This window comes from Fundulus heteroclitus, chromosome 24 (assembly GCF_011125445.2).
Source record: "Fundulus heteroclitus isolate FHET01 chromosome 24, MU-UCD_Fhet_4.1, whole genome shotgun sequence".
Lineage (NCBI taxonomy): Eukaryota > Metazoa > Chordata > Actinopteri > Cyprinodontiformes > Fundulidae > Fundulus > Fundulus heteroclitus.
The window spans coordinates 8,840,083-8,865,772 of NC_046384.1; the positions used below are offsets into that span (position 1 = coordinate 8,840,083).

Below are 25,690 nucleotides of genomic sequence, written 5' to 3' on the forward strand. Positions count from 1 at the left end.
CTTCTAATGGCTGTGAGTTCAAATCCTGCTGAATCTTACAATGTTTTGTTCTCAGAGCACTTAAAAAATAAAAAAGATAAATGCACCAGGAGAACAAACTTAGCAGCTGGAAGGTGTTGTGGTGTAGTGGGTTAGTTTACCCTGCTATAGAGGATGTTTGATCTTCTCAAGGTTGTGAGATCAAATCCTCCTCAACATTAAAAGGTTTTATTGTCAGAGTGTTTTAAAGAAAAAAAAGATAAATGCACCAGGATAACAGGTCAGAGTGTGAAAGGTCTTGAAGCGCAGTGGGTTTGTTGGCGGTGCTGAAGAACTTCTTCTTCAAAGTTCTGATAGTCATGTTCTATTGAGTAGTGTTTCATTACCAGAAATCTTGCTGTAGTATTCTAAAGCCTCCCCCTGACTTGAATTTCATTAAAGCAATAGAGAAATGTCTAAAGTGGTTAAACTGTCTCAACATAATTATCAGTCTTTATTATCAGTTCTTTGGTCAGTTGAGGAACTGAACGAGGACACTAGATGTTCTCAGTCCTTGACTCCATCACACTAATCTGTCAGATCAGCTGTCTTCCTTTCTGAACATTTCATTTTCACAGTTGGACTCTTAATGTCTTCTCAGACTTTGATCCCAAGCTTTATTTAGTTTAACTAAATTATGATCCCAGCTTCAGTTTCTGCATGGATTCAGTTACCCAGAAATCCTGCCTTGCCCCGCCCTATAAAAGGAAGTGGAAACCTTCACTTCCTGTTTGACAGTCGGACCTGGTTTGGATGGAGGAAGCACATGGAGCAACCATTTGGGTAAGAGCACTTTGAGCTCAAGCGGTGACTTTAAACCTGTAACTGTATTAATGTGACTGAATGTGGAGTTCAGATGGTGAGAGAAGAAGGTTTAGATGTGAGGAGACCTGAAGCTGCTGCTTTGGTTCTCCAGCTTCTGGATCGGCTCAGTCAGATTGGTTCAGATGCTGGATTCAGATCTCAGTTTGTTGCATTGAAACACTAAAAGAGGTCATTCAGATCCAAGGTTCTTCTAGCTCAGCTTTGCTGGTTGGTCTGTTTGCTGAGGAGCTTTTACAACATGTTGGTGCTAGCATGTGGAGCAGAACATGCTAACTGCTTTGACCTGCTTGGAGATGTTTGACTTTCTTCAGAGACTCTGGTTCAGTTGTGATGTTGAGTTTCTGAAGGTTTGTTGAACTTCTTTGAGCAGGTTAGCTAAATTTAGCATGTTGAACTCAGATGTATTATAAGTTGTTGCTGAAGCTCAGATCAGATGCTGCTGTTGAACCAATGTGGATTATCTGTTTTAGAGTTTTTATGTAAGAAAATGAGATTTAAATCAAGCTTTGAAAGTATTTTGATTGAGACGATCCAGAAGCTGAAGAAGTAAAGCAGCAGGTCCTCCTCAGATCCAAAGTTTCTCCTCTTTTAACTCCACATTCCCAGTCAGGTTGATCCAGTTTAAAGTTGAGCAGCAAGTGAAGAAGCACAAGCAGTGGAGATGTGTCAGCAATAATAAAATGAATAAAGACATCTCCCTGAAGAGCATAACCCCCTCCATTAACCTCCTGAGAAGCCGGGGAGGGGACACGGCCCCCTCACCCACTCCCTACAGTGGGACATACTTACCTCTCCAGGTCACAGCACAGGCTGGAGTTGAACCCAGGACCTCCAGCTCTGGTATCTTCTGGTCACAGACACTTCCTCCACACCATCTGGTCCACTCCCCTCTCAGCATTCTTCTCTTGGTGCTTTTTAATGTTTCAGTCAGAATCCTGGACTCCTCAAAATACAGACTCTAAGGTTCTTCTCAACAAATTAGCAGCTAAATGGAGCCTCTTCCTGAGGTGAACCAGACCTTCTGGATCTTTGTTTTATGATCTATCATGTTGAGCTAATGACTCAGAGTGAACAAGCACCTTGCTCTGTTGTTCAAATGTCTCTGTAATTGTTCAGTTTTGAGTTTATTTAAAACAAGGAGCTTGTGTGTCTTGATCTCATGACCTCCATGGTTCAGATCTCTGAACAAACACCTTGAGCTATCCAACCAGACAACCTGCTGCTGTATCCTAAAGCCTCTCAGTCATGATCTCTGATCTATTGGCTCAATCTGACAGATGGACGTTTAGCAGCTATTGGGAAATTTCTTAAACTTTACCAACTAAAGTCAACTTGAATTTCATTAAAGCAACAGAGAAATGTCTAAAGTGGTTAAACTGTCTCAACATAATTTGCTAAAGAGTCTTTATTATCAGTTCTTTGGTCAGTAGCAGAATCGAATGAGGACACTAGATGTTCTCAGTCCTTGACTCCATCACAATAAGCTGTCAGATGTCTTCCTTTCTGGACCTTTCATTTTCACAGTTGGACTGTTAATGTTTTCTCAAGCTTTGATCCCAAGCTTTATCTAGTTTAATTAAATTATGATCCCAGATTCAGTTTCTTCATGGATCAGATGGACAGACAGATTGTAGAGACGTGTTCTGGCCTCATTTACCCAGAAACCCAGTCCTGGTACTGGAACCTGCCTTGCCCCGCCCTATAAAAGGAAGTGGAAGCCTTCACTTCCTGTTTGACAGTCTGACCTTTGACCTGACCCTGTTTGGATGGAGGAAGCACATGGAGCAACCATTTGGGTAAGAGCACTTTGAGCTCAAGCGGTGACTTTAAACCTGTAACTGTATTAATGTGACTGAATGTGGAGTTCAGATGGTGAGAGAAGAAGGTTTAGATGTGAGGAGACCTGAAGCTGCTGCTTTGGTTCTCCAGCTTCTGGATCGGCTCAGTCAGATTGGTTCAGATGTTGGATTCAGATCTCATTTTGTTGCATTGAAACACTAAAAGAGGTCATTCAGATCCAAGGTTCTTCTAGTTCAGCTTTGCTGGTTGGTCTGTTTGCTGAGGAGCTTTCACAACATGTTGGTGCTAGCATGTGGACCAGAACATGCTAACTGCTTTGACCTGCTTGGAGATGTTTGACTGTGTTCAGAGACTCTGGTTCAGCTGTGATGTTGAGTTTCTGAAGGTTTGTTGAACTCCTTTGAGCAGGTTAGCTAAATTTAGCATGTTGAACTCAGATGTATTATAAGTTGTTGCTGAAGCTCAGATCAGAAGCTGCTGTTGTTGAACCAATGTGGATGATCTGTTTTAGAGTTTCTATGTAAGAACATGAGATTTGAATCAAGCTTTGAAAGTATTTTAATTGAGAAGATCCAGAAGCTGAAGAAGTAAAGCAGCAGGTCCTCCTCAGATCCAAAGTTTCTCCTCTACTTCTCCTGATGTAACTCCACATTCCCAGTCACATTGATCCAGTTTCAGGTTTAAAGTTACTGGTGCCAAAGTTGAGCAGCAAGTGAAGAAGCACAAGCAGTGGAGGTGTGTCAATAATTAAAAGTCAGCTCTGCAAAGAGCATAACCCCCTCCATTAACCTCCTGAGAAGCCGGGGAGGGGACACGGCCCCCTCACCCACTCCCTACAGTGGGACATACTTACCTCTCCAGGTCACAGCACAGGCTGGAGTTGAACCCAGGACCTCCAGCTCTGGTATCTTCTGGTCACAGACACTTCCTCCACACCATCGGGCCTGCTCCCCTCTCAGTGTTCTCCTCTTGGTGCTTTTCAATGTTTCAGTCAGAATCCTGGACTCCTCAAAATACAGACTCTAAGGTTCTTCTCAACAAATTAGCAGCTAAATGGAGCCTCTTCCTGAGGTAAACCCAGACCTTCTAGATCTCTGTTCTATGGTCCATCATGTTGAGCTATTGACTCAGAGTGAACAAGCACCATGCTCTGTTGTTTAAATGTCTCTATAATTGTTCAGTTTTGGGTTTATTTAAAACAAGGAGCTTGTGTGTCTTGATCTCATGACCTCCATGGTTCTGATCTCTGAACAAACACCTTGAGCTATCCAACCAGACGTCTTGCTGCTATAAGCTAAAGCCTCTCAGTCATGATCTCTGATCCATCGGCTCAATATGACAGATGGACGTTTAGCAGCTATTGGGAAATTTCTTTAAACTTTACCAACTAAAGTAAACTTGAATTTCATTAAAGCAACAGAGAAATTGCTAAAGTTGTTAAGCTACCTCAACATAATTTATGCTAAAGGCTAATTATTATTAGTTCTTTCGTCAGTTGAGGAATTGAACCAGGACACTAGATGTTCTCAGTCCTTGACTCCATCATACTGAGCTGTCAGGTCAGCTGGCTTTTTTTCTGGACTTTTTATTTTCACACTTGGGCTCTTAATGTCTTCTCAGGCTTTGATCCCAAGCTTTAGTTAAAATCAATGAAACATGTGTTTATCCTTATTTTTTGGTAATAAATATTTTAATTCTTAATAACAAGAACAGAGACAAAAAGCTGGGTGTTGTTTCTTAAACTAATAGGTAAAGAATAAACCAAGGTTAAGAACAGCTTTATTTTGTTGTTTTACACATTTGCCAGTCTGATAAAACCAGTGAATGCAGTTATTTCCTGTTTAACTTTAAATGAGAGCTGGTAGTACCAGTGCTCCCTCTAGTGGACGAGGTTGTTGTTGCAGACACTAACTGAGTTCGGACCCTGCACAGACTTTAAGCATTTTCTTTATTTTCCTCCACAAGCTGCAGAGTCTGTTTAGATTAACATGTATTATTCATTCATGTTTCTCCTGATGAAATGTGTAAAATAATGTGCACTAAATATGAGACCTCCTACAATTTTACACGTGTTTAGCTCAGGTTACTTTAACACTGGGAAGTGACTTAGTGAAAACAAAGACTGGTCATAGAGGGAAAGTGTTTCAGCTGTGTGATCAAACAGCTCAGTCTGTAGAAAGTATTCTGTGTGGTCTGTAGGGTCATTTCTCTGAAGGTTCCTGAAGACTGACAAGCTAACACGGAAAAGCAACAATAAAAAACATGAAACAAGTTCTGACCTGTTGGATGGACACTACAACATGAAACCAAAGTTAAGCTGAAATGATTCTGGTAAGTTCTGGTTGCTGATAAATTGTTGGACATGATGATTTCAAAGTGTAAAGTTCACAGACAACCAAAAGAAGAACAAAAGCCAACATTTATTGATCTCCATTCAGAGTAAAACCATCAGAGTCAGGTTTCTCCTGATATCCTGGTCTAAAGAGCAGCTGCTCCACTGTGAAGGTTCTGATGACAAAGCTGTGATTCTGGTGTCACCTGATGTCACCTTCAGTTTCTTCATGGATCAGATGGACAGACAGACTGTAGAGACGTGTTCTGGCCTCATTTACCCAGAAACCCAGCCCTGGTGGAGCCCCGCCCTATAAAAGGAAGTGGAAGCCTTTACTTCCTGTTTGACAGTCTGACCTTTGACCTGACCCGGTCTGGATGGAGGAAGCACATGGAACAACCATTTGATTTTATCCAGTACTCAGAATTAAAACTTCCTCTTTTAGTTCTTAAAGTGGACCAGGAGGTGTAAGTCCACAAACCCAGAGACTCCTTCTTTGGTTCACTGGGAAACGAGGACACCAGCAGAGAACCAGTGAGATGTCTGCATGTTTTGGTGACTGGGACCGAGTAACCAGCCAGGCTGGGTACAGTATGAGGGGGGCTTGTTTTTACCTTCTGTTGTTTCTAAAGAGCCCTGCAGACGTTCTCCTGTGTTCCTCTTTGTCTGGGTTCCCAAAGCCAGCAGAACAAGCTGTGCAGCGTTCCAGTCCTCGGGTCAGAACCAGCCTCTCCATGGGTTGTTGGTGATAAAGGACAGTGCTGCAGCAGAAGGACGATGAGAGCGGCTCTGAGCTGCAGCTCCTTGAGTCGTGTGACGTTCTGTTTGTGTTGCTGCAGCTTTCTGAATGTACCGTGTTAGTTCTGCTTCTTCTACTTCTTCATGTGGATTTATGGCTTCATTGAAATATATTTATGTACACCAGACAAAAATGTAATAAAATAATGGAAACTTACTGCTTGTCTTTTAATTTAATTTATTATTATTGCTGTTATTATTATTATTATTATTACAACTAATATCATTATTATTATTTTAGCTTGAGATAAACGCTTTTAAAACTTTTGTGGCTTCTAGGACTTTATTTTATATTTGCATTAAGTTGATGCAAATGTATTAAAAGTGAGTGATGTAAGATGATTTTCTGCTGATGTGCTAAAAAGATTAAATACTTCCCTATTTGTGAAACTGAAACCAAAGTAAAACTTTACAAGATACTCAACATTTCTCATTTTAGCACAGGGTGAAGACTGCACTTTTTAACTTTAGGACTTTAATCTCTTACTATTATAACTTGATTCTCATTTCTATCTATCTATCTATCTATCTATCTATCTATCTATCTATCTATCTATCTATCTATCTATCTATCTATCTATCTATCTATCTATCACCTACTAAAAGTGGGTCATCAGTCTCTGTTATTCTGAGGGTCATGTTGGACCTTCCCAGGCTTCAAACTCAATGTACTGGATGGAAAGATTTTAAGACTTAAAAGAATCGCTTTAAAAGATGGACCATTTCCAGCATGTGAAGATGGACTGGGAGAAATGAATCCTTCCGAAAGGAAAAAACCCAGTTCTTCATGTTCTGAGGGGAAACCTGCTTCTGAAGTGAAGCCAGAGCAGAAGCTGTGGAGCAGAACCGAGCTGCTCAGAGTTCTGGTTGGACCTGCTGGGCTGTTTTCCAGGAGGAGATAAAGATTTGTGATGTCAACGCCCCTTTTTGCAGAAACACCCTGAAATTTAAGTTAAATACGAGAAACGTGGATATTTATGTAGATGAGCGAGTAGCTCAGGGAGTTAGAAGACATGCTGGTTGGCTTACTGTTATCTAAAGGTCACAGGTTCGATTCCGGAGGGCATCTTGCTGCTTTTTGCTTTCAATAGAGAGAGAAATTGGAGGTAAAAGTGGTCTAGTCCAGGAGGCGAACCTGCAACCTGTGACTCTGTAGCTCACTTCTTATTCCTCTGAGCCACTGCTCATCACATCAGAAAGGGTTCTCGGGCGCGATTTGTCTCATAAAAATTACAGATTTTGGTCAAAAAAAAAAAAAACTCCTGGAAGGAGCAGGAAGCTGAAGCTCCAGCTGAGGCAGAGGGTTGATCAGGAGGTGGTTGGTTGGTCTGAAGGCTCTTGGTTCTGCTCCACAGATCATCACCTTCAGAGTCTCCTCACACGGCTCTGCTTCATGAACCCACTGAAGCTCTTCAAACCACCAGGAGCCCGGTTCTTACAGAAAAAGACTATTTTTTTCTCTGTATATTACTTCATGTTCACATAAATAGAAATAGGTTTTCTTTCTCGACTAGTCCAGAACCTCAGAATTAAAACATTTAAAGGCCGGCACGGCATGCAGAGTCACATTTCATCACAGAAAATAAAACAGGTAAAAACTGAGTTTTGTTAGTCCTCAGCAGAGTGAAGGAGGTTAGATGACCCAACTAGAGGAACCTGAACATGATGAGGGAACACAGAGCGTACGGACAGAACCACCAGCAGGGAAGTGGGCTTGGAGCCTTAAAGACGGATGCAGGAACAGCAGCAGAGGGAGACGTCTTCAGCTTTCTTCCTGAAAGCCTGAACTCATCTGTGGAGACGACTAAAGCCCATTAGTTTGACTTTTCTTCACAGAGGAGATAAAAATAGATGTTCATTGTTCAGAAGAACCGGTTCAGTTAATGTGGATCGTTCATGTTTGTAGTTCCTCGCCTAGAACCTCTGATCAACAATAAACTGGTTCTGAAGCAGGCCCAGACTAGGGCTGCAACTAACGGTTATTTTAATAATCAATTAATCTGTCTATTATTTTTACGATTAATTGGACAATAACAGTTTTATTTCCACTTCTTTTTTTCCAAAAAAGAACTTTTAGACCACGGGTGTCCAAACTTTTGGTACATGGGCCGAAATTCTCAAGTCAAAATACTCATGGGCCAAAAAATGGATAACGATAAAAAATAACCCAAAAAATGTTGTGAACTTCTTTTACCCGCTTTACAAAAATATGATAATTTTAATTAAACAAGTTATTTAGAAAATCCTTTTTCTGAAGGAAAAGGATTTTAAATCACTGTAGATCCAAAGTTGCATACTCTCTTTATTAAAAGACGGTCCCCCAGTTTGCAAATCATATTAGACTCGATTGAAAAAAAGATTAATTCATTTTGGTCTAACAATATAAGAACAGAATGGGGCCGGTATTTCTTTGAAAACACTTGCTGTATTTAACTCATTTTAATAAATGATTTGAAAAAACAGCTTTTAATGCACAAAAGTTTGCAACTGGGTTAAAGTCCTCAGACAGATGTGGTTGTATTTAATATCATTTTAAATAAAATGTAAAGAGTGTGGTTATTAAAAGATGAATACATTGTGTTGAACCCAACATTTTCAGATTTAAGATTGTAACCTATCTGTATTAACTGTACCCTTATAAAGATAAAACGTTTGCAGTTTCCAAATCTTTCCAGCAGGCCACAAAATCAGTCCAGGGGCCACAAATGGCCCCCGGGCAACACTTTGGTTATGCCTAATTTAGAGCAAAGCGCACAAAAAAGTTGCTATTTCAGTGTTCTGTTACAATAATATTAGGTACTGAATAATTTTGCTTCAAATAAAGAAGTTTATGTTGACTAGATTGTAAGTCAATCATTTAATAGTCAATGCTGTCTCTATGAACAGTGACTTAACAACAATAGTGAATCTGTAAAACCCGTTTAAAATACAGTTTGGCTGAATCTCACCCTTGTGCACCTATAGGGGGAAATAATTGTGCATAACAATGCAACCAGAGCAGAAACACCACTTCTGAATATTAAATAAACCACCGGCCCATTTCATAGACTGTTTCAGCACAAGTTACATTTTATGTAAATACTACATGCTGCATTTGCTTAGGGCTTTTCTACGTTAGGTTAAGGTGAGGGAGGGAGAGGCATGCTTTTAGCTGCTCAGGTCCAAAGGTTCCCCATCCATCCGTCCATTTGCCAAGAAGAAGACAACAACCAGAACTGTCGGACCAGAACTCTGCTGTTAACGCCTTTGACCAGTTCTGTGGCAAAGGAGACGGAGAGGAAGGCGACGATGGATGAAGGAGGGAAGAAGGAAGACGTTCTGGCATCGAAGGGGCTGACTGAGGCGGGTTTAAGTAGGCTGGTGGATTAAGTCAACTTAATTATGAGCAACAGGCGGACGTGATCAGGGGTGGAGACTGGAGGCAACTGGGCTGGATGAGAGGTGGAAAAGTCTAGAAAACTGTCCAGAGCAAAGGTGTACCATGACAGTACCCCCTCCTCAAGGGCGGTCCAAGACAACCTCAGGAAAGCAAAACCATCAGAAGCCCGGTTCTGCCGGAGGTTTTTCCTTCCCGCTAATGGGTGTTTTTTCTTCCCACTGTCGCTTCATGCTTGCTCAGTATGAGGGATTGCAGCAAAGCCATGTACAATGCAGACGACTCTCCCTGTAGCTCTACGCTTCCCCAGTAGTGAATGCTGCTTGTCGGGACTTTGATGCAATCAACTGGTTTCCTTATATAGGACATTTTTGACCAATCTGTATAATCTGACCCAATCTGTATAATATGATTGAACTTGACTTTTTAAAGTGCCTTGAGATGACATGTTTCATGATTTGGCGCTATATAAATAAAATTGAATTGAATTGAATTGAATTGAAGTCCAAAGATCCAAAAAAAACACCCCAACAGGGCGGGTGGAGGGAGGTTCAGGATGGAACCAACAAAAAGTCAAACAACTAGTTTAGCCCACTTACAGATTCAAAGACCCAGACTGATCAAAGCGAACTTACCCAAAGGTTTGCTCCACATGTGCTCCATCCATGATGATTCAGATGAAAGGACTGACAAACAGGAAGGTTCCAGTTACCTTTATAGGGAGGGGGGGGGGGGGGGGGACTGAACCAACAGCAGGGGGGGGGGGGGACTTGGCTAATAAAGTAGATAGCTTGATTAGATCTACTTCAACACTTTAATTTAGGTGTTCATTGATTTGATCCATAGAACCCTAAAATCCTTTGTCAAGGTAGTGGTATTTAACCAAAACCGGTTTGTTTTTGTTATTCTAAAATGTCAGATGGACATATTTGAGGAATGAAGAAATTGTTCTTTGTCATTACTAATGCTATAGTTAAAGTTACCCTCCTGTCAAGGGCAAGTGATTTATCATCGTATAGTAAAATAGTAACAGAAGTGGTTGTGACTACTTTCATTGAAGTTGTAAAAGAAGTAGCTAGAATATTATAACTCGAGTTTCCCTCCATCCAAACTGGTTCAGGTGCAAGTTTCCAGTTACCTTTTAAGAAAAAGGGGGAGACTTGGTTAGTTCAAACATTACACAGCTTCAGTAAATAGAAATTACGATTTGTATGGAGCTGGTGGTGTTGGAGGGGGCCGGTTCCTCTCCTGGACCTCTGGACAGATAAATGAACGGGTCATACGACAAGAAACAAAGACATGGAAGAACTCCGGTTGGAATGAAAGGCGCAGAAATGTTTCAAGTTAAGTCAAATTTCAGCTGGTTAAATAAAATAAGGACTTTAAGACTCATAGTAACAAAGATAACATAAATTAAACATTTTGCTCTCTTGAACCTGCTCTCTTTCATGCTTAGGTTATCCAACAACTTCTGGTGGATTAGTATGTTGTTCTGTGGACTACAAATAGGCGTTTAAATAAGTAAAAGAACAAAATATGAACCACATTTAAGATTTGAAATAATTACTGGAAAAGACTAAAACTTCAGGTAGATTGTTATGATATAATCTTTAATTCCTATACATATACTTTCCCTCTGTAACATTGCACATTATCATCATCATCATCATCATCATCATCATCATCATCATCATCATCATCATCATCATCATCATCATCATTTCTGGACAGAACAGACAGATGGTGTATTTTGGTCAGATCACAAGTAAATTAATAAAAAAAGAATCAATAAATAATAGAAAATCTTGGTCACACAATCACATATAAATTTCTACATACTGAATACAGCAATGTAACAGGACAGTTATTCCAGTGTATCTGTACAAATAGATTTTCACATATTTTTTGCACATATTTCACATACTTTATGATATAGTTACTGCACTTGTGGCCAACATGAAGTGATGAGATAAAGTCGTAACTCCAGTTCTGAGTCTCCAAAGGTTCCCGAGAGTGACGACTGGGGTCTCCATACCCAATTCTTTTCTTTTTTTTTTTTTTTTCAGGCATATTTTATCCTCGTTTGGCCAAATCCCTGCTTTTCCCAGGATTCCCGGCTGCAATAAGCTCCTTCTCCCTTGTGTCCATGATAACAGTGGCAGACAATATCTATGTTATAAAGCCAACACACTTCACATTTTTACTGCAGAGGAAAATGAGTCAGAACATGAACAAACACTCCAGTAAACAGTGACGTCAGGGCTTTTTTAGTCTTTTTTTCTTATTTTCCCACCAAATGCTCCTCCTGACAAAGCTCATTTTTTTAAATTATAAGACAAATAAGATAATAAAAATGACTGCAACTTAGAACAAAATAATAAAAAAAGCCACACAGTAAAAACTTACCAGAGATTTCATCAATTTTCCCCCAAACCTGCCACTTAGAGAATATTGAAGGCCACATTTAGACTGAAATAAATAAAATATGTATAAAAAAGCTTAAAAACTACAAATATAAAGGAGTATTTGTAAAACATGAAGCTAAAGAATCTGTTGTTTAACCATTTTAATTTTTCTATTTCTGGCATGTTGGGTTTACCTTACTCATGTTTGGTGACATTGTGTTTTTTGTAAAGTACACTTCCTATTATTTTCAACTTTTTCCTTTTCTAAATCTCAAAAATTGCTGGATAGATTAGTTGGTAATTATTTAATATTATTGCTGATTTTAATAAAGCTCAGCATCATGCAAAGCACAGCAAATCAAACCTAAATTTCTTTAGTTCCTGTTTATAAGGGAGGGTTAGAATTGCAGTACAGCTAGCTGGTACAGGAAGCTGGAAAGTAAAAGTGTCCTCGGCCACTGACTCGAAAACTGCCATTAAAAAAAGCTTTTTCTACATGATGATTTTATTTATAAAGAGACAAACCTGTGTCTTTGTGAATATATAACTCCTCTAATCTTGAATTAACTGTGATTAATCACATTAATTGCTTCGTTTCTTCATTCCAGGTCTGATTAATGCGAGACCTGCAGAACAAGTTACTTAAGCCGAACCTCTTTGACCACACAAAGAAGGTTAAAAGATCTGAAAAAGTAACGCATACTGTGATTTAAAAAAGAGAAATCAATAAAAGTCATTGGCATATATCAGTCTGAAAGCCATTTTTAAGGCTTTTTGGGTTCCAGAGAACCACAGTGAGAACATTTATCCAGAAAATGGAGCAAACATGAAACGGTAGGCAAGCCTACCTAAATTACTCCAAGAGAGCATCAGTAGCTATGTTTACATGGACAAAAGTAATCGTAATTAAAGGGCTAATCGGGATAAAAATGCGCCATGTAAACACGCCAGTCGGAATATTGTGATTGAAATAAAAGGTGCATTGAGCAAATTGCGCAAGTTTTGAAGTTAAATATTATTTCTTTTCTTTCCCATATATGCCCTCCCCCTAAAAAATATACTATTGACTCAATATGAAACATTACCACTCAAAATAAAATATTATTTTTATATAAAACTACATAACAAAACAATATTTCTAACTTTCTTACCTCAGATGACATTACGTCATTATGCCTCTAAAAAAATAAAAATAAAAACAAAACAAAAAACGGTGAAATCCTAACGGTTAGCTTTCTTTCACTGGTGTCATTTCAACATGTCGCCAGAGGGGGCAGATGTCAGCAAAAATCCTGGAACTTGCGCAATGCACCTTTAAGCTCCATTGGCATGAAATAGTGTTCGAAAAATAAAATGGTTTGTTTTAAAACCAACACAACATTACTTAAAAAGATTGTCATTAGAAATTCAATTGAAAAATGCGATGATCCAACGCACAGCAGCAAGTTTACCACTGAATGGCTCAAAAAGAAAAACAAAATGAAGGTTTTGGAGTGGCCTAGTCAAAGTAAAGACCCTGTAGCATGACCTTCAACAGGCCTTTCATGCTCCAAATTCCCTACACAGCGATGCAAAAGACAACACAACAAGGTATTAGGTTTAGAGCATACAACCAGGTAGCTCCGGGTGGCCTTTTTTTGTCTTCATAAACAAAAATCATTACTCATTTTTGGTATTTATCCAGGTTATTTGTCTCCAATATCAAAGCTTATTAGATGAAAAAAAAAGCATTTAAGAGCAATGAAAAGGAAAAAGAGAAACAGAATAAATCCTTAAGGGGACAGATCAATTTTTTCCCAGCACTGTTAGCTTAAAATGTGTGAGGAATAAGATGTTAGCTTTAAGTATTAAATCCTTTTTTAAGAGTCTAATCAGCTTGAAACAAGCGAACTAAACTCACCTCCACGGGTTTGAAAAACGGCTGTAATTTGAATTTTTCTACTTACTGTCTGATTTAACCAAAAGCGGCCCGTGAGCGATTCAACCCTGGTCCTTCAAACCCATTTTCAACACAGACTCACATGCATCCGAGACTTTTCACCCACACGAGCAGCACGGCGCACTCCCCACGCACACAAAGACCCACAGAGACGCACGGTAAAGCAGGACGCACACGGCGTGAGTTCCTCCGGGCCTACACCCAGGAGTCGGGGGATCCGGTGAACTTGTTCGCCCTGTTCGAAGGCCTCCGCGTGGTGGAGTAGAAGTCCACGTAGTTGGTGTTGGCTTTGAACCGGAGCGACTGGGTGGCGTAGCCGTCGGGCGAGGACGGCAGGTGGACCGCGTCGTCCTCGTAGCGCTCCTCGCCGTAGCCTTGAGGCGACGACAGGTACATTCTGTAGCTGTTGTAGTTCTTCCTGTCGGGTTCGTCGTAGAACGGCTCCGGCTGCTGCGGGAGGAAGGAAACCCGCGGGAAAAATGTCAAGCGCTTCTTCCAACTCCAGACTTAAAGGACATTATAACGCCATGCAAACAGGTGGAGAAAAGTTTAATGTGGAGATCTTTGAAGGGGCAGTGAGTGGCTCGCTTTGAGACTAAACTGAAATAAAAAGGGATTTCTATTTGCAGCCTTAGACATTTTCCCTTTGATAGTTTGAGTATTTAAATAATTTGTTTTAGGACTAGGAGAAGGTTTTCTTCAGCAAAGACTAGTTCCACTGAACCGCCCGTTTTCTGTTGTGTTACGACTGAAAAAGGATATTTGTTTATTTCACCTGGTGCCCTGATTATTTCAACATACTGAGAAACGTTTGCCTGATACACACTGCAAAAAGGGAACTAAAATTAGGTAAATTATTCTTGAAATGAGTGCTTTTTTTCCTTGATTTGAGCAGGTAAATAAGATTATTTGCCAATGGAATAAGACGTTTGCACTTAAAGTAGGAACAATGCATCTCCATCATCTTATTTCAAGTGCAGAATATCTAAATATCTTATTTTAGGGGTAGAACTACTAATCCCATTGGTAAATGGTCTTATCTACCTGCTCAAATCAATGAAAAATACACTAATTTCTAGAAAATGTTACTTACTTTCAGTTCCCTTTTTGCAGTGCAAAAATGACGATGATGATCACATATTTAAACTGGATTATTATAAGCATTAACGATAAATGCATTAATGGCTCTATGGTCATTTTCAGGGGTCCTACAAAAACACAATTTGCTTTGATTGTCGCAAATAACCAAAAGTCTGTATGTTGGAAACAAAAATCCACCTTCCTTCAGTCCATCACTGAAAACAGATTCGCTGCTTTATTCTTGGAAAACGCATTTTTGTTCGTTTCAGAAGCAGATCCTAAATGTAATGAAATAAAAATTGAATAAAGTTACATTAAAAAATATTCTAAACTCAGGCAGATCTAGATTTAAAGAGATTTTCGTTTAGTCGGGAGGTAGGAAGGAAGAAAGGCAGGTAGCCTTTGTATAAAGATAAATGACAGAGACAGAAACAAAAACAGAGAGAGAAAGATGGATAAACAAGAGAAAGGTTAAGAGAGACAGAAGACTGTTGCTCATATAAAGCTGTATTCTGTGATATTAATGGACAGCTAAGTGGAAAAAAGCCCCCCAGACAGAATTTCTAGGGGGAAACACTTTGTCCTCTTTCTTTTTTCCCCCTTCGGGCGTGGTTCATGGTTTGAAAATCATAGAATTATACTTCGGTTTGACCCACTCTGTTCACAGTGGTCCTTAACATGTCGCTCTTCAATTTTACTAGACTTCTCATTTCTCTTCCCCCCTGAAACACTCTAAAGTGAGTGGAGCCGTGCGCGGCCATCACGAGCCAGTGGATCTGGGCCTGTAACGTCTCCATAACATGACCAGCCCACTGTCTGGATGATAAACACAGGAATAATTGAAAAGGTTACCTGTGACCTTCTTATATCCTCTCCTGACTGGGAGGAGTATGTCCCAATGAAATAGGGAGTTTTCTTGTCTGACCCTGCCGACAGACATTTCAGATTACCGTTAAAACATGAGGGGCTCGAGCACAGAGCCTTGAGGAACACCACAATACAAACCTGTGTACTGCCGTTTGTGTAAACTGTCTCCGTAATATGTGTCGAGTTGCATAGATGACTGTGCCCTCTGGTAGTTTGAGCTGTGTCTTCTTATCCCAAGCATGGCGGGCGAGGACGTTGCACTGCCACCTGGTGGTGAGCATAAAACAAAGAAATGATTACCTTAAAATTAGGGTCAGAAATGTAGAAATAGCTCTTTGTAAAAAACGCTAATGGGCGGTCTTTAATGGCTTTAACGACCGCCTATTACTAAGGGGTGGTCCTGTTTCTGTTAAATTTGCATGTTATCTAAGCCATTACAAGGCCTTTGTTAGGCAGTAGTATAAAGCTTGGTACTCTACATTACTCCAGACTTTTTGAATTGAGAAAGCTTCCCGGTGAGGAAGCGAAACGTCTTCAACTACGAAAAACAAGTCCAGTTGCTTTGTTTTTTTTAACTTTTTTTTGGAATGACCATGACCTCGATGACTGAGAATCTTCACAAGCTCTTTGTAAAAATGAACAGTAACCACAAAAGAACAAAAACATTGTTTTGATCACTTTTTTATTCTTTGATTCTTTAGATTCTGTGTTGTTGATGCATTGATGCATGCAGTTCTTAATGAATACGACTGATATATTAACAGCAAAGTATGTGACTGTGACTCTATTCCTGAAAATTGTGATATATATTAAAAATAAACCTAATATTTCTGACTCTTTTCTTTCTTCTCCTTTACAATCGCATTGCGTAGTCCCCACCAATCTGTGACCTTTATTATCTCAATCACTAAAAACTTACATCATGTTTGGGCATTAAGGGAACTTAGACCCTACCAAGTATATTATTGATATGCAAAGCGTGAATGCACGACACTTGTAATATAATATTCTTCCAAATATCTTGTCCAAGCAGTGCTTTGTGGTTAAAATAGTGTAGGCAATGACAGTGTGACGATGTTTCAGATTTGTTGTGCAGCTCTTAACAGAGGTCATACCGGACTGAATGACAGGGGACATCTGCAGAGGGCTGGTGGGTAGGGTTGGTTGGGATCGGTAGCGGTCTCGCTCCAAGGTGGACACTGGCGTGACAAAGTGAGTGTAGTTCCAACCATCCTGTTTGTGTATGACACATTAAATGTAAACAATTTAAAATTCACTATGACGATCAAGTTCAGAACTGGATTTCTTGTTAGAATATAAAGGACAACCTTTGGGAGAGTTTCCACCCACCTGTTTATAGAGACTCCTCAGCTCTCTGTACTGCCACAGAGTATTCAACACCTGAGCGGCAGCCTTAACTACTTTCATTGAGTACCTGTAACACAGGACATAGAGCATTCCCAGTTAAATTAAACACCTTATTTTACTTTCAGTGTACCCCCATAAGTGGAAAAAACCAAGAGTTAACGCCAGGCAAAGATTAGCATAATAACATACTTTTGGCAATACGAACATAGGGTTAATTTATTGGATTATACTGTATAAGTAAAGGGCTTTACAGCCTGAATTACACAAACAAAGGGTTTGCCATACAGGATTTGTAACCATTGGGTCTGGAATACTGGAGGGATCAAAGGAGCCAGGATTTGCTATATTGCACTATATAAGCTTGCCGTACTTGACAGTGTGACCATGGGGCTTGCTATACTGGTGTATATGAGCAGTGGATTTAGCAGACTGGACTATATGACTTTAGGACTTGCCGTAGTGGTATATATGATTATTGAGCTTCCTGTACATGAGCCTATCCGCTACCAGCTTTATCAACAAAGCCAATGTGCTTGTCTCAAAGATTAAGCCATGCAAGTCTAAGTACACACGGCCGGTACAGTGAAACTGCGAATGGCTTATTAAATCAGTTGTGTCAGTTGTCTGTGACACTTGACACTACCTGTCTCCCTCCCCCGTTCAGGACCTACAAGCTACCCCAACGTAGCATCTCCAATGTCTGGAGATGCTACGTTACATTAACTCACAGGCTACTGTGTATATAGCTCTAGATTATGTATATATATAAATTTTGTCTGCACCATCAACATCAAGTCAAATTCCTTGTAAGTGCAAACCTACTTGGCAATAAACTTGATTCTGATTCTGATCACATGACCATGAGAATTGTCATAGATGATTTTATGAGCATGGGACTTGCCATATAGGGGTAAATGGGTATTGGAGTTAGCAGACTGGACTATACAGGGTCCTCACCAGGACTTTTTTAATCAGCATTTCAGCGTGACGGTCCATTACACTGAAATGCGCTGCCGGGAACCTTGCTATATGAGTTTATGACTTGCCACATTGACCAAGCGGTGGATTTGTGGCATTGGATTATATGAGCATTGAGCTTCCTGTACATGATCACATGACCATGAGGATTGTCATAGATGATTTTATGAACATGGGACTTGCCATATAGGAGTAAATGGGTATTGGGGTTAGCAGGTTGGACTATATGAGTTTAGGACTTGCCTTAGTTGCCTCAGCACTGGATTTGCTGCATTGGATTATATGAGCATTGAGCTTCCTGTACATGATCACATGACCATAAGTAATAGATGATTTTGATGATGTCATAGATGATTTTATGAGCATGGGACTTGCTATATTAAAGTAAACGGGTATTGGGGTTAGCAGGTTGGACTATATGAGTTTAGGACTTGCCGTAGTTGTCTCACCACTGGATTTGCTGCATTGGATTATATGAGCATTGAGCTTCCTGTACATGATCACATGACCATGAGGATTGTCTTAGATGATTTTATGAGCATGGAACTTGCTAAATTAGAGTAAATGGGTATTGGGGTTAGCAGGTTGGGCTATACAGGGTCCTGTATATATGAGTTTAGGACTTGCTATAGCTGACCAAGCACTGGACCTGTTGCATTGGATTATATGAGCATTGAGCGTGCCACTCTGCTTACACCCCATGTCAGGCATGTGTGAATCACCATGTGACTGATCGTAGCAGCTTCTGTCCATAAGTGATTTTCAAGTAAAAATATAAATGAACCAGGCTGCGTCTTCACCCTTTCCCTCGTCCTTTGCTGATGTCCACCAGCTTCTCGATCCCTCCGCTGTCGGCCAGAGCCTTGGCGTTCTCCATGTTGCGGCTGGTGACCTCATGCAGCGTGCAGCAGACCGATGCCACCGTGTCGTCGGACAGCACGGAGGGAGTGCTGCCCGGCAGCCGGTTCACCAGGTCCCGCATGGCGTACTTTCCTGCAGGGGCATCGTTCAGAGACAAATTAGAAAGTTTTTAAATCGCACTGGAATAGCTTTTCTTCTGCTGCAGCAGCACATTCAGCTCTGTGGCATGTTAAAACATTACAAAGTAATTTCAGGGTTTCTGCATGACCAACAGCTGCTTCCTGTCTGATTCATGCTTGGAAACAAGATCAAACCTTTGGACTTTAACTGGAAGGAAGAAATGTGTGCAAAGAGCAGGTTTTTCCAGATTGTCAGCTGAACTGTTTACATCAGGGGTGTCAAACTCATTTTGGTTTAGGGGCCGCATTCAGCTTAATCTGATCCCAAGAGGTTCACACGAGTAAACTCATTGCAAGATTAAATAGAACTAATAAAAGTGGACTTGTTGTTGATTTTTATATTAAGTTAATTTCACTTTTACACAATATATCATGAATAACCGCAGCGTTTTTACTTTTACTCAGTTAAACATTTACTTAAGTGCATCATGCATAAGAACTGATTACAGTGATTATACAATGTTGAAAAACATTTATTCACATTTTTGGAACTTAAAAACACTGTCCTGCATAACAAAATACATCAAACAGATAAAAATTAAGAAATGATTTAAATTTTTCCACACCTGAAGCTTAATCTGCTGATTAAAACACAGCGCCCCTCGTGGACAATATAGGAACTGCATATTTTCAATTAAACGAAGTACATGTTTTTTTCAATAATTGTTTTATCGTTCTCTTCCTTTTATCTTGTCCACTTGTGAAAGTCAAATCTGATGAGCTCTTTGTGGCATCTTATTGCCACATTGGCAGACAGGACACTGGAAAAAAAAAAAAATATATATTTTTTAATGATAATGCATTTAGCCACAGGGCCGGACTAAATTGTTCGGCGGGCCGGATCCGGCCCGCGGGCCGTATGTTTGACACCCCTGGTTTACATTGTTTACATTTCAATTGTTTACATAAATCATTGCTGCACCTTTATCCTGAAATTTACTGCAATTTACTGTGATTTTTCAAGCTGTATGCAAACGAAATTTCGTTCTGTACGCACTCTGTGCATACAAAATGACAAATAAAGTTGTCTAAGTCAAAGTTTGAACTGGGAACAGTCTTTTGAGCGTGAGCGTACCTATCAGCTCCTTGTTGCGGCCGTCCAGAGCCATGTTTCTGAGTGCGGTGGCGACGGAGCACACCACCCGGTCGTTGTCCATCCTCAGCAGCTCCACCAGGATGGGCAAACCTTTCTCTTTACGCACAGCTGCTCGGATGTAGGCGGAAAACTGCAGACACGCAAAAAAAGAAAGCACAGATTTTCACCTGGTTTAGTGTCTTGGGCGTCTGGAGTTCCTGACGAACGGAGACGCGCTACCTTGCAGTTTCCGGCGGAGAGGTTCTGCAGGGAGCCGGCGGCGCCCTCCAGCGTTGCCGGGTTGGAGCTCTCAGCCAGCAGGTTGAGGTACGGCTTCACCACCATGGGGTGCCACAGCAGCTCCGCTCCCCTCAGAGACTGGGAGAAACCGGGGATGGGCCCGACGCCGTCCCACTGCGTCACACCCAGGACAGACAGAACATCAATCTGTGGCAGAACGTCTGGAGCTGCATGCAGTTTGTGCACTGAGCTATATAATACACTGGAGTGCTGATTTTGCCGAAAACCTGAAGCCACTGGCCGCCATCTTGCTCCTCCCTACTCTCACAGAATCTCACAGGATTTGGTTGCAACAACAAGCAGTTTTCTGGCTTCATGAAAACGTTTCACAGGTAATTCTACAGTCAGTGGATGTACTAACACTATCAACGACTAGGAAATTAGGTGCTGAAATATTTTACATGTTATTCATATTAAATATATATATATGTCTATATAAGTATGTGTTTATGTATATATGTATATATATGTATACACATATGTAAATATATGTTTTTGTATATTGTTATTTATATATTTAAAAATGTTAAATACATATATTTAAATGAATAAAATGCTAAATATTTCAGCACATGACTTTCTCATTACGTTATGTTTTAGAACATAACATAAAAGTATATGGCATTTCAGATTTTAAAAGTTTTAAGCCCGCCCTGAACATGAGAAAATCCTCGTTATTCGATGCTGTAGCGCACATATTCCCTAGTTACTGGGGGGAAATAGGGAGTACCAATATGGCGGCTGGTGGCTTCAAAGCGACTCGTTCAAACAGACGGTGATTAGCACTCCAGTGTATAATATAGCTCAGTGATTTTGTGTCATAGCTGCATCCCTTTTCATCATATTGTCACTTTTGTGCATCTCTATGAAGCCTAATTTGACATTTTATCAGTGTTTTGTTCAACTTTAGTCATTTGTAGTCATGGCAGGATATAATATTTCAAGTGTGACGTGTTTACACCTCTACAAGACTTAATGCCCACAGCAGGTTTGTTTCCTTCGTGGCTGAGATTACAGTGGAGAGTGGAGGGGACCCTGTGTTAGCGTAAAGAAATAAACTGCTAAAAATTATTATAAATGTTCGTCTTCTAATCATTAACAACCATTTCATAACCATCAATGTTTTGAAAAGAAAGTCTTTTAGGTTGACAAGTTGTTTATCTCATTATTTTAAGGCGAGATCTTAACCTCGTGTTGTTGTCATAGTAAATATTAAACATCTTTTCAACTCAAGATATCACTTTGGGCATAATTTGTTGTTTTAATTTCTTTCTTTTTTTCTTTTTACTACATATTTTGAATTATCTCTTTTTAAACATGTTTGCTGTTTTTATTGTATAGATTGTTTTATTGACTGTTGTTTTTTAGATTGTAAGTATTTGGTGTGTTATAAATTAAATTGAGGTTCATTGTTATTATTAATGTTTCATCGTCCCAAGACGTTGATGTTTTGATGCAATAATGGTTTCGTCTGAGTTAATTTTAACAATGTTCTTCCCCCTGAAGTTGTTTATGTTCATGTAATTTCATCTCTGTGGTTAATTTCCTTAATTTATTGTAATTTTTGATTTTCTTCAGTTTATTAATTTTATGTGATAAAATTGATAGATTTATTTATTTTCATGGTTCTTTATTTTTATAGCGTTATAATCCAAATGTGGCTCAAAGTGCTTTACTCAATGTCGTTCACATTAATTATAACATAATCATCAAATAAGAGAGAAATTATAACAATTGCAAAACATAACAGTAGCATTCACTTCATTAGTTAAAAGGACATATAAAACATAAAAATATGAAATTATTTTACAAATTGTGCATTTTCTATTGACTATTGTTGGAAATATATGGTTATTTTTGTGGGTTTTCTTGTAATTTTGTGCCACATTTCTGGACGTATTTTATGTGACATACCTTCTAATGTTGTTTCTGTTGTAATTTATGCAATGAGCAATAACAAATTCTTCACATTTATCTGGATTTTTCTGCTGTGGTTTTTGGTGCTTTTTCTGAAAATCAGCTAAGAAATCTCAGGCTGTCTGTATTTAAAGGGCTTTCTATGTGATTAAACTGATTTATTTCTTTAGTTAATAATTAAAATAAGACTTTAAGAGGTTCTGTAAGAAACCAAACATTAGAAAATTGAAAATGTTGCCTAAACATGACGGCTTCCACTTTTTTTATTTACATCTGGAAACAATCTGCTTCAATTTTGACAGTGCAGTCGGTCTAAAATGAAACTCTTTCAACGATAAATCTCTGAAATCAGATGAGAAAATGACTTTTTTTGCTAAACTAGCAGCTTTGATGGTGCCTCCTCCCTCTGCCTTCGTACCTTGCCTTCGGGCCAGCCGCTCCTCTTCCTGCCTCTCCTTCTCTTCCCCCAGCACAGGTAGTCCAGATCCTTCACCGGCGAGGAGAAACCCAGCAGGGTGTCCAGCTCCTGGCTGACCAGGAGACAGGAGGAGGGCATCTCCACCTCCAGGCGGTACGAGAGGTTCCTCAGGGTGCAGACGCTGTTCTCCACAATCTGAGGGGGTAACGTTGTTAAAATTAGCAGCAAGTACGCTACCATGAAAATAGAAAACAATCGATTCATTTGTTCATTTTGTTTTCATCTTCTCAAATTATAATTTGAGCCTGAAGGTGGCGCCAAAGGAAGGGTCTTGTTGTCCATGTTGGTGGCAATTTTCATTGTAAAATTAAAAATAAGGAATTCTAAGCTCATAAAAACAAGATATATGATGACATAAATAAATGTCATTATTTGAAATTGTTAAACAAATAAAACAAAACAACCATATGTGTTTATTTTTCCCCTTAAAATTTCAGCTGAAATATTTTTGATAAATAATTTAGTTATGATAAAATTAAGAAAATCAAACCTTTACTTTTTCTTAGGTCGATTGCATGCTTCCCCCTTTTCCCAATTTCAAACAAAAATAACAAGAAATTGTCAGCATAGTTATATTTAATACATGTCATAAACATCTATCTCCCATTTTTCCAAACTTGCTGGGGCCTCAATTTAAAAAAATATATATATACGACAGCCCCTGGCAAAAACAAGAAGTTCTAAGCATAACTTAAATTATAATTTAAAAAAAATCATAATTTTTATACAGAAGTCTTTTACATTTGCTTTTCTTTTTACATTGGAGCATAATTGATAATATAAAGATTATAACATTCACTAAATAAGTTAAGAAATATATTTCTTATGAGTCATTTGCATAAATTTTTCCTATTTTATGCTAGGGCCCCAATTGAAAAGGGGCCCCTTAATAAAAAAAAAGATCTAGGACATCCCCTGGCAAACAAAGAAGATAAAGTTTTAAGCATAACTTAACTTATAATTTAAAAAAGGCATCATTTTTATTTAGAAGTCTTTTACATTTTCTTTTCTTTTTACAGTGAAGCATTAGTGAGGATAAAGATTATAAAATTTACTAATCAATTTACACATATATATAATTTATGCTAGGGCCCCAATTGAAAAAGGCCCTGTAATAAAAAAAGATCTAGGACAGCCCCTGGCAAAAAGAAGAAGAATTAAAAACTACATTAAAAAAGGGATAATTTTTATTTAGAAGTCTTTTAGATTTGCTTTTCTTTTTACATTGAAGCATTAGTGATGATAAAGATTATAAAATGTACTAATCAATTTAAAAATACATATTTCTTATGAGTCATTTACATATGTCATAATTTTGTCCTATTTTATGCTAGGGCCCCAATTGAAAAAGGCCCCGTATTAAAAAAAATAAATCTAGAACTGCCCCTGAAAAAAAAGAAAAGAAAACATTTCCTCTGATAAATATTATTTTCTTTTAACATAAAATTATAGACTCACTCAAACATTTTTTATATGTTACCCCCTATGCCCTATATTTCTAGGACCGCCCCTGATACTGACGTTAGCTTTTCAGGTAATCTTGCCTATTTTTAAGCACCATGACGACTTCAGGCTGTTGTATTTTATAAACGCAGCCTGTGCAAACTAGTTCTTCACGACTTTGCGCTGGCTGACAGTTTGGGGCTGTGTTGGTCTCACTGGGGGCCCCTCTGCAGGGAATAAACTGTGACGGCGGCAGCAGCTGTGTGGGCCCCCGCAGCACCTTGCTGTCGTAGTCGGAGGTGTTGACGCAGGCCTTCAGGATGTGCAGCAGCGAGTCGACGAGGCCTTCGCAGCAGCGCAGCTGACTCCTCGCCTCCTCTCCAGCCGAGCTCAGGTTCCTGACACACACACAAAACACACGTGCGGTTCAGACCTCGCTGCAGTATGCGGGTTCCCCCACAGGGGGGCCCAAAACCTGCCCGGATACAGGAGAGGACGGAGCCGCCTCTCCAATAGGAGCAGGAGGAGGACGCCCGCACAGCAGCTCCCAACTCCCACAATGCATTTCTATACCATCAATCTATAGCTGCACATCAGTGTGAGTGAGGGGAAGTGCTGCCAGCTCCAGAGCGTGCAGCTTGCAGCTAATGGCGATGGCTTTTCCTCTGGGGTCCAGACCCACTCCAGCAGAAACGGCGCTCCAGCTGCCATTACCTCGGATAAACAGCCGTCACGCTCAGAAGGAGCTGATTTTGTGGAGACTGTAGATAATTAATATAAGCTAAGCCTTTAGATATGAGACACAGGCAGCTTCATCAACACTTCACAGCTGAATAAAACCTTTTTTTTTTTTTTTTTGATCGATTGCTGCGAGGCACGGTTTTACAGACTCATTAAAAAGACAAATAGATCCAGCTGGGCAGTGTGTTTTATAAAACTGACCAAGTTAATGATTAAACAAGCAACTCGGGAGCCTAAAGAGGCAAAATCAGAATGCATTTAATATTTATCTTATTACATCTACAATCCTCTATGTATTTTAATGAGAAATGTGCCGGACCAACACAAAGTGGTGCGTAACGATGAAGTGAACGGCATATAATACACAGTTTAACAACTTTATATAAAGTAAAAATCGAAAAAGTGAGGAGTGAGTTAGTGTTATGCCTCCCGAGACAATATATGCACATTTTTAAGGGTGTAAATCTACCAGCTTTGAACATCTAAATATCTGTAGCATGTTAAAACATTAAATCCTAAATCCTAAAAATCAGAAATTTCTGCCAATTCTTCTTGGAAAAATAGCTCAGATGTAATGAACAGGGACTCTGAACATCAATATTCAACTGCTGCAACAGATTCTTAACTGGATTTAAATCTGGGCTTTGACTAGGCCATTCTCCTCCAGTCTCAAGACCAACGTTTCACACCACTGCCCAAAATCACATAATTGAAATTCCAAAAAAAAAAGTAAAAAACAAAACAACTGGATATGTTTTCCGCAGTTTGTAGAAAGGAAAGACACGGCACGTCTTCAAACTACGGAAAACAAGTCCAGTTGTTTTTTTTTTTTTTACTTTTTTTGGAATGACCATGACCTGGATGACTAAGAATCTAAATCCATATAAAAACGCTAAATACTTTAAAGGTG

General features: G+C 39.4%; 1 protein-coding gene across 2 annotated transcripts in view; it reads right to left on the bottom strand.

Moving 5' to 3' along the window:
• Positions 1–10,732: 10,732 nt before the first annotated feature.
• The window catches only part of LOC105918939 (plakophilin-4), a 68,662-nt gene continuing 53,704 nt past the window's right edge, over positions 10,733–25,690 (bottom strand). For both annotated transcript variants that reach the window (XM_036127892.1, XM_036127891.1), the window contains exons 13-22: positions 24,320–24,437; positions 22,537–22,731; positions 20,142–20,315; positions 19,902–20,052; positions 18,587–18,779; positions 16,791–16,875; positions 16,556–16,673; positions 15,579–15,707; positions 15,426–15,499; positions 10,733–13,943 (exon numbers count right to left, since the gene is read on the bottom strand). In XM_036127892.1, the coding sequence (XP_035983785.1) occupies positions 13,689–13,943; positions 15,426–15,499; positions 15,579–15,707; positions 16,556–16,673; positions 16,791–16,875; positions 18,587–18,779; positions 19,902–20,052; positions 20,142–20,315; positions 22,537–22,731; positions 24,320–24,437 (1,492 nt within the window). In that variant the 3' untranslated portion in view covers positions 10,733–13,688. The remainder of the gene's footprint in view (positions 13,944–15,425; positions 15,500–15,578; positions 15,708–16,555; positions 16,674–16,790; positions 16,876–18,586; positions 18,780–19,901; positions 20,053–20,141; positions 20,316–22,536; positions 22,732–24,319; positions 24,438–25,690) is intronic.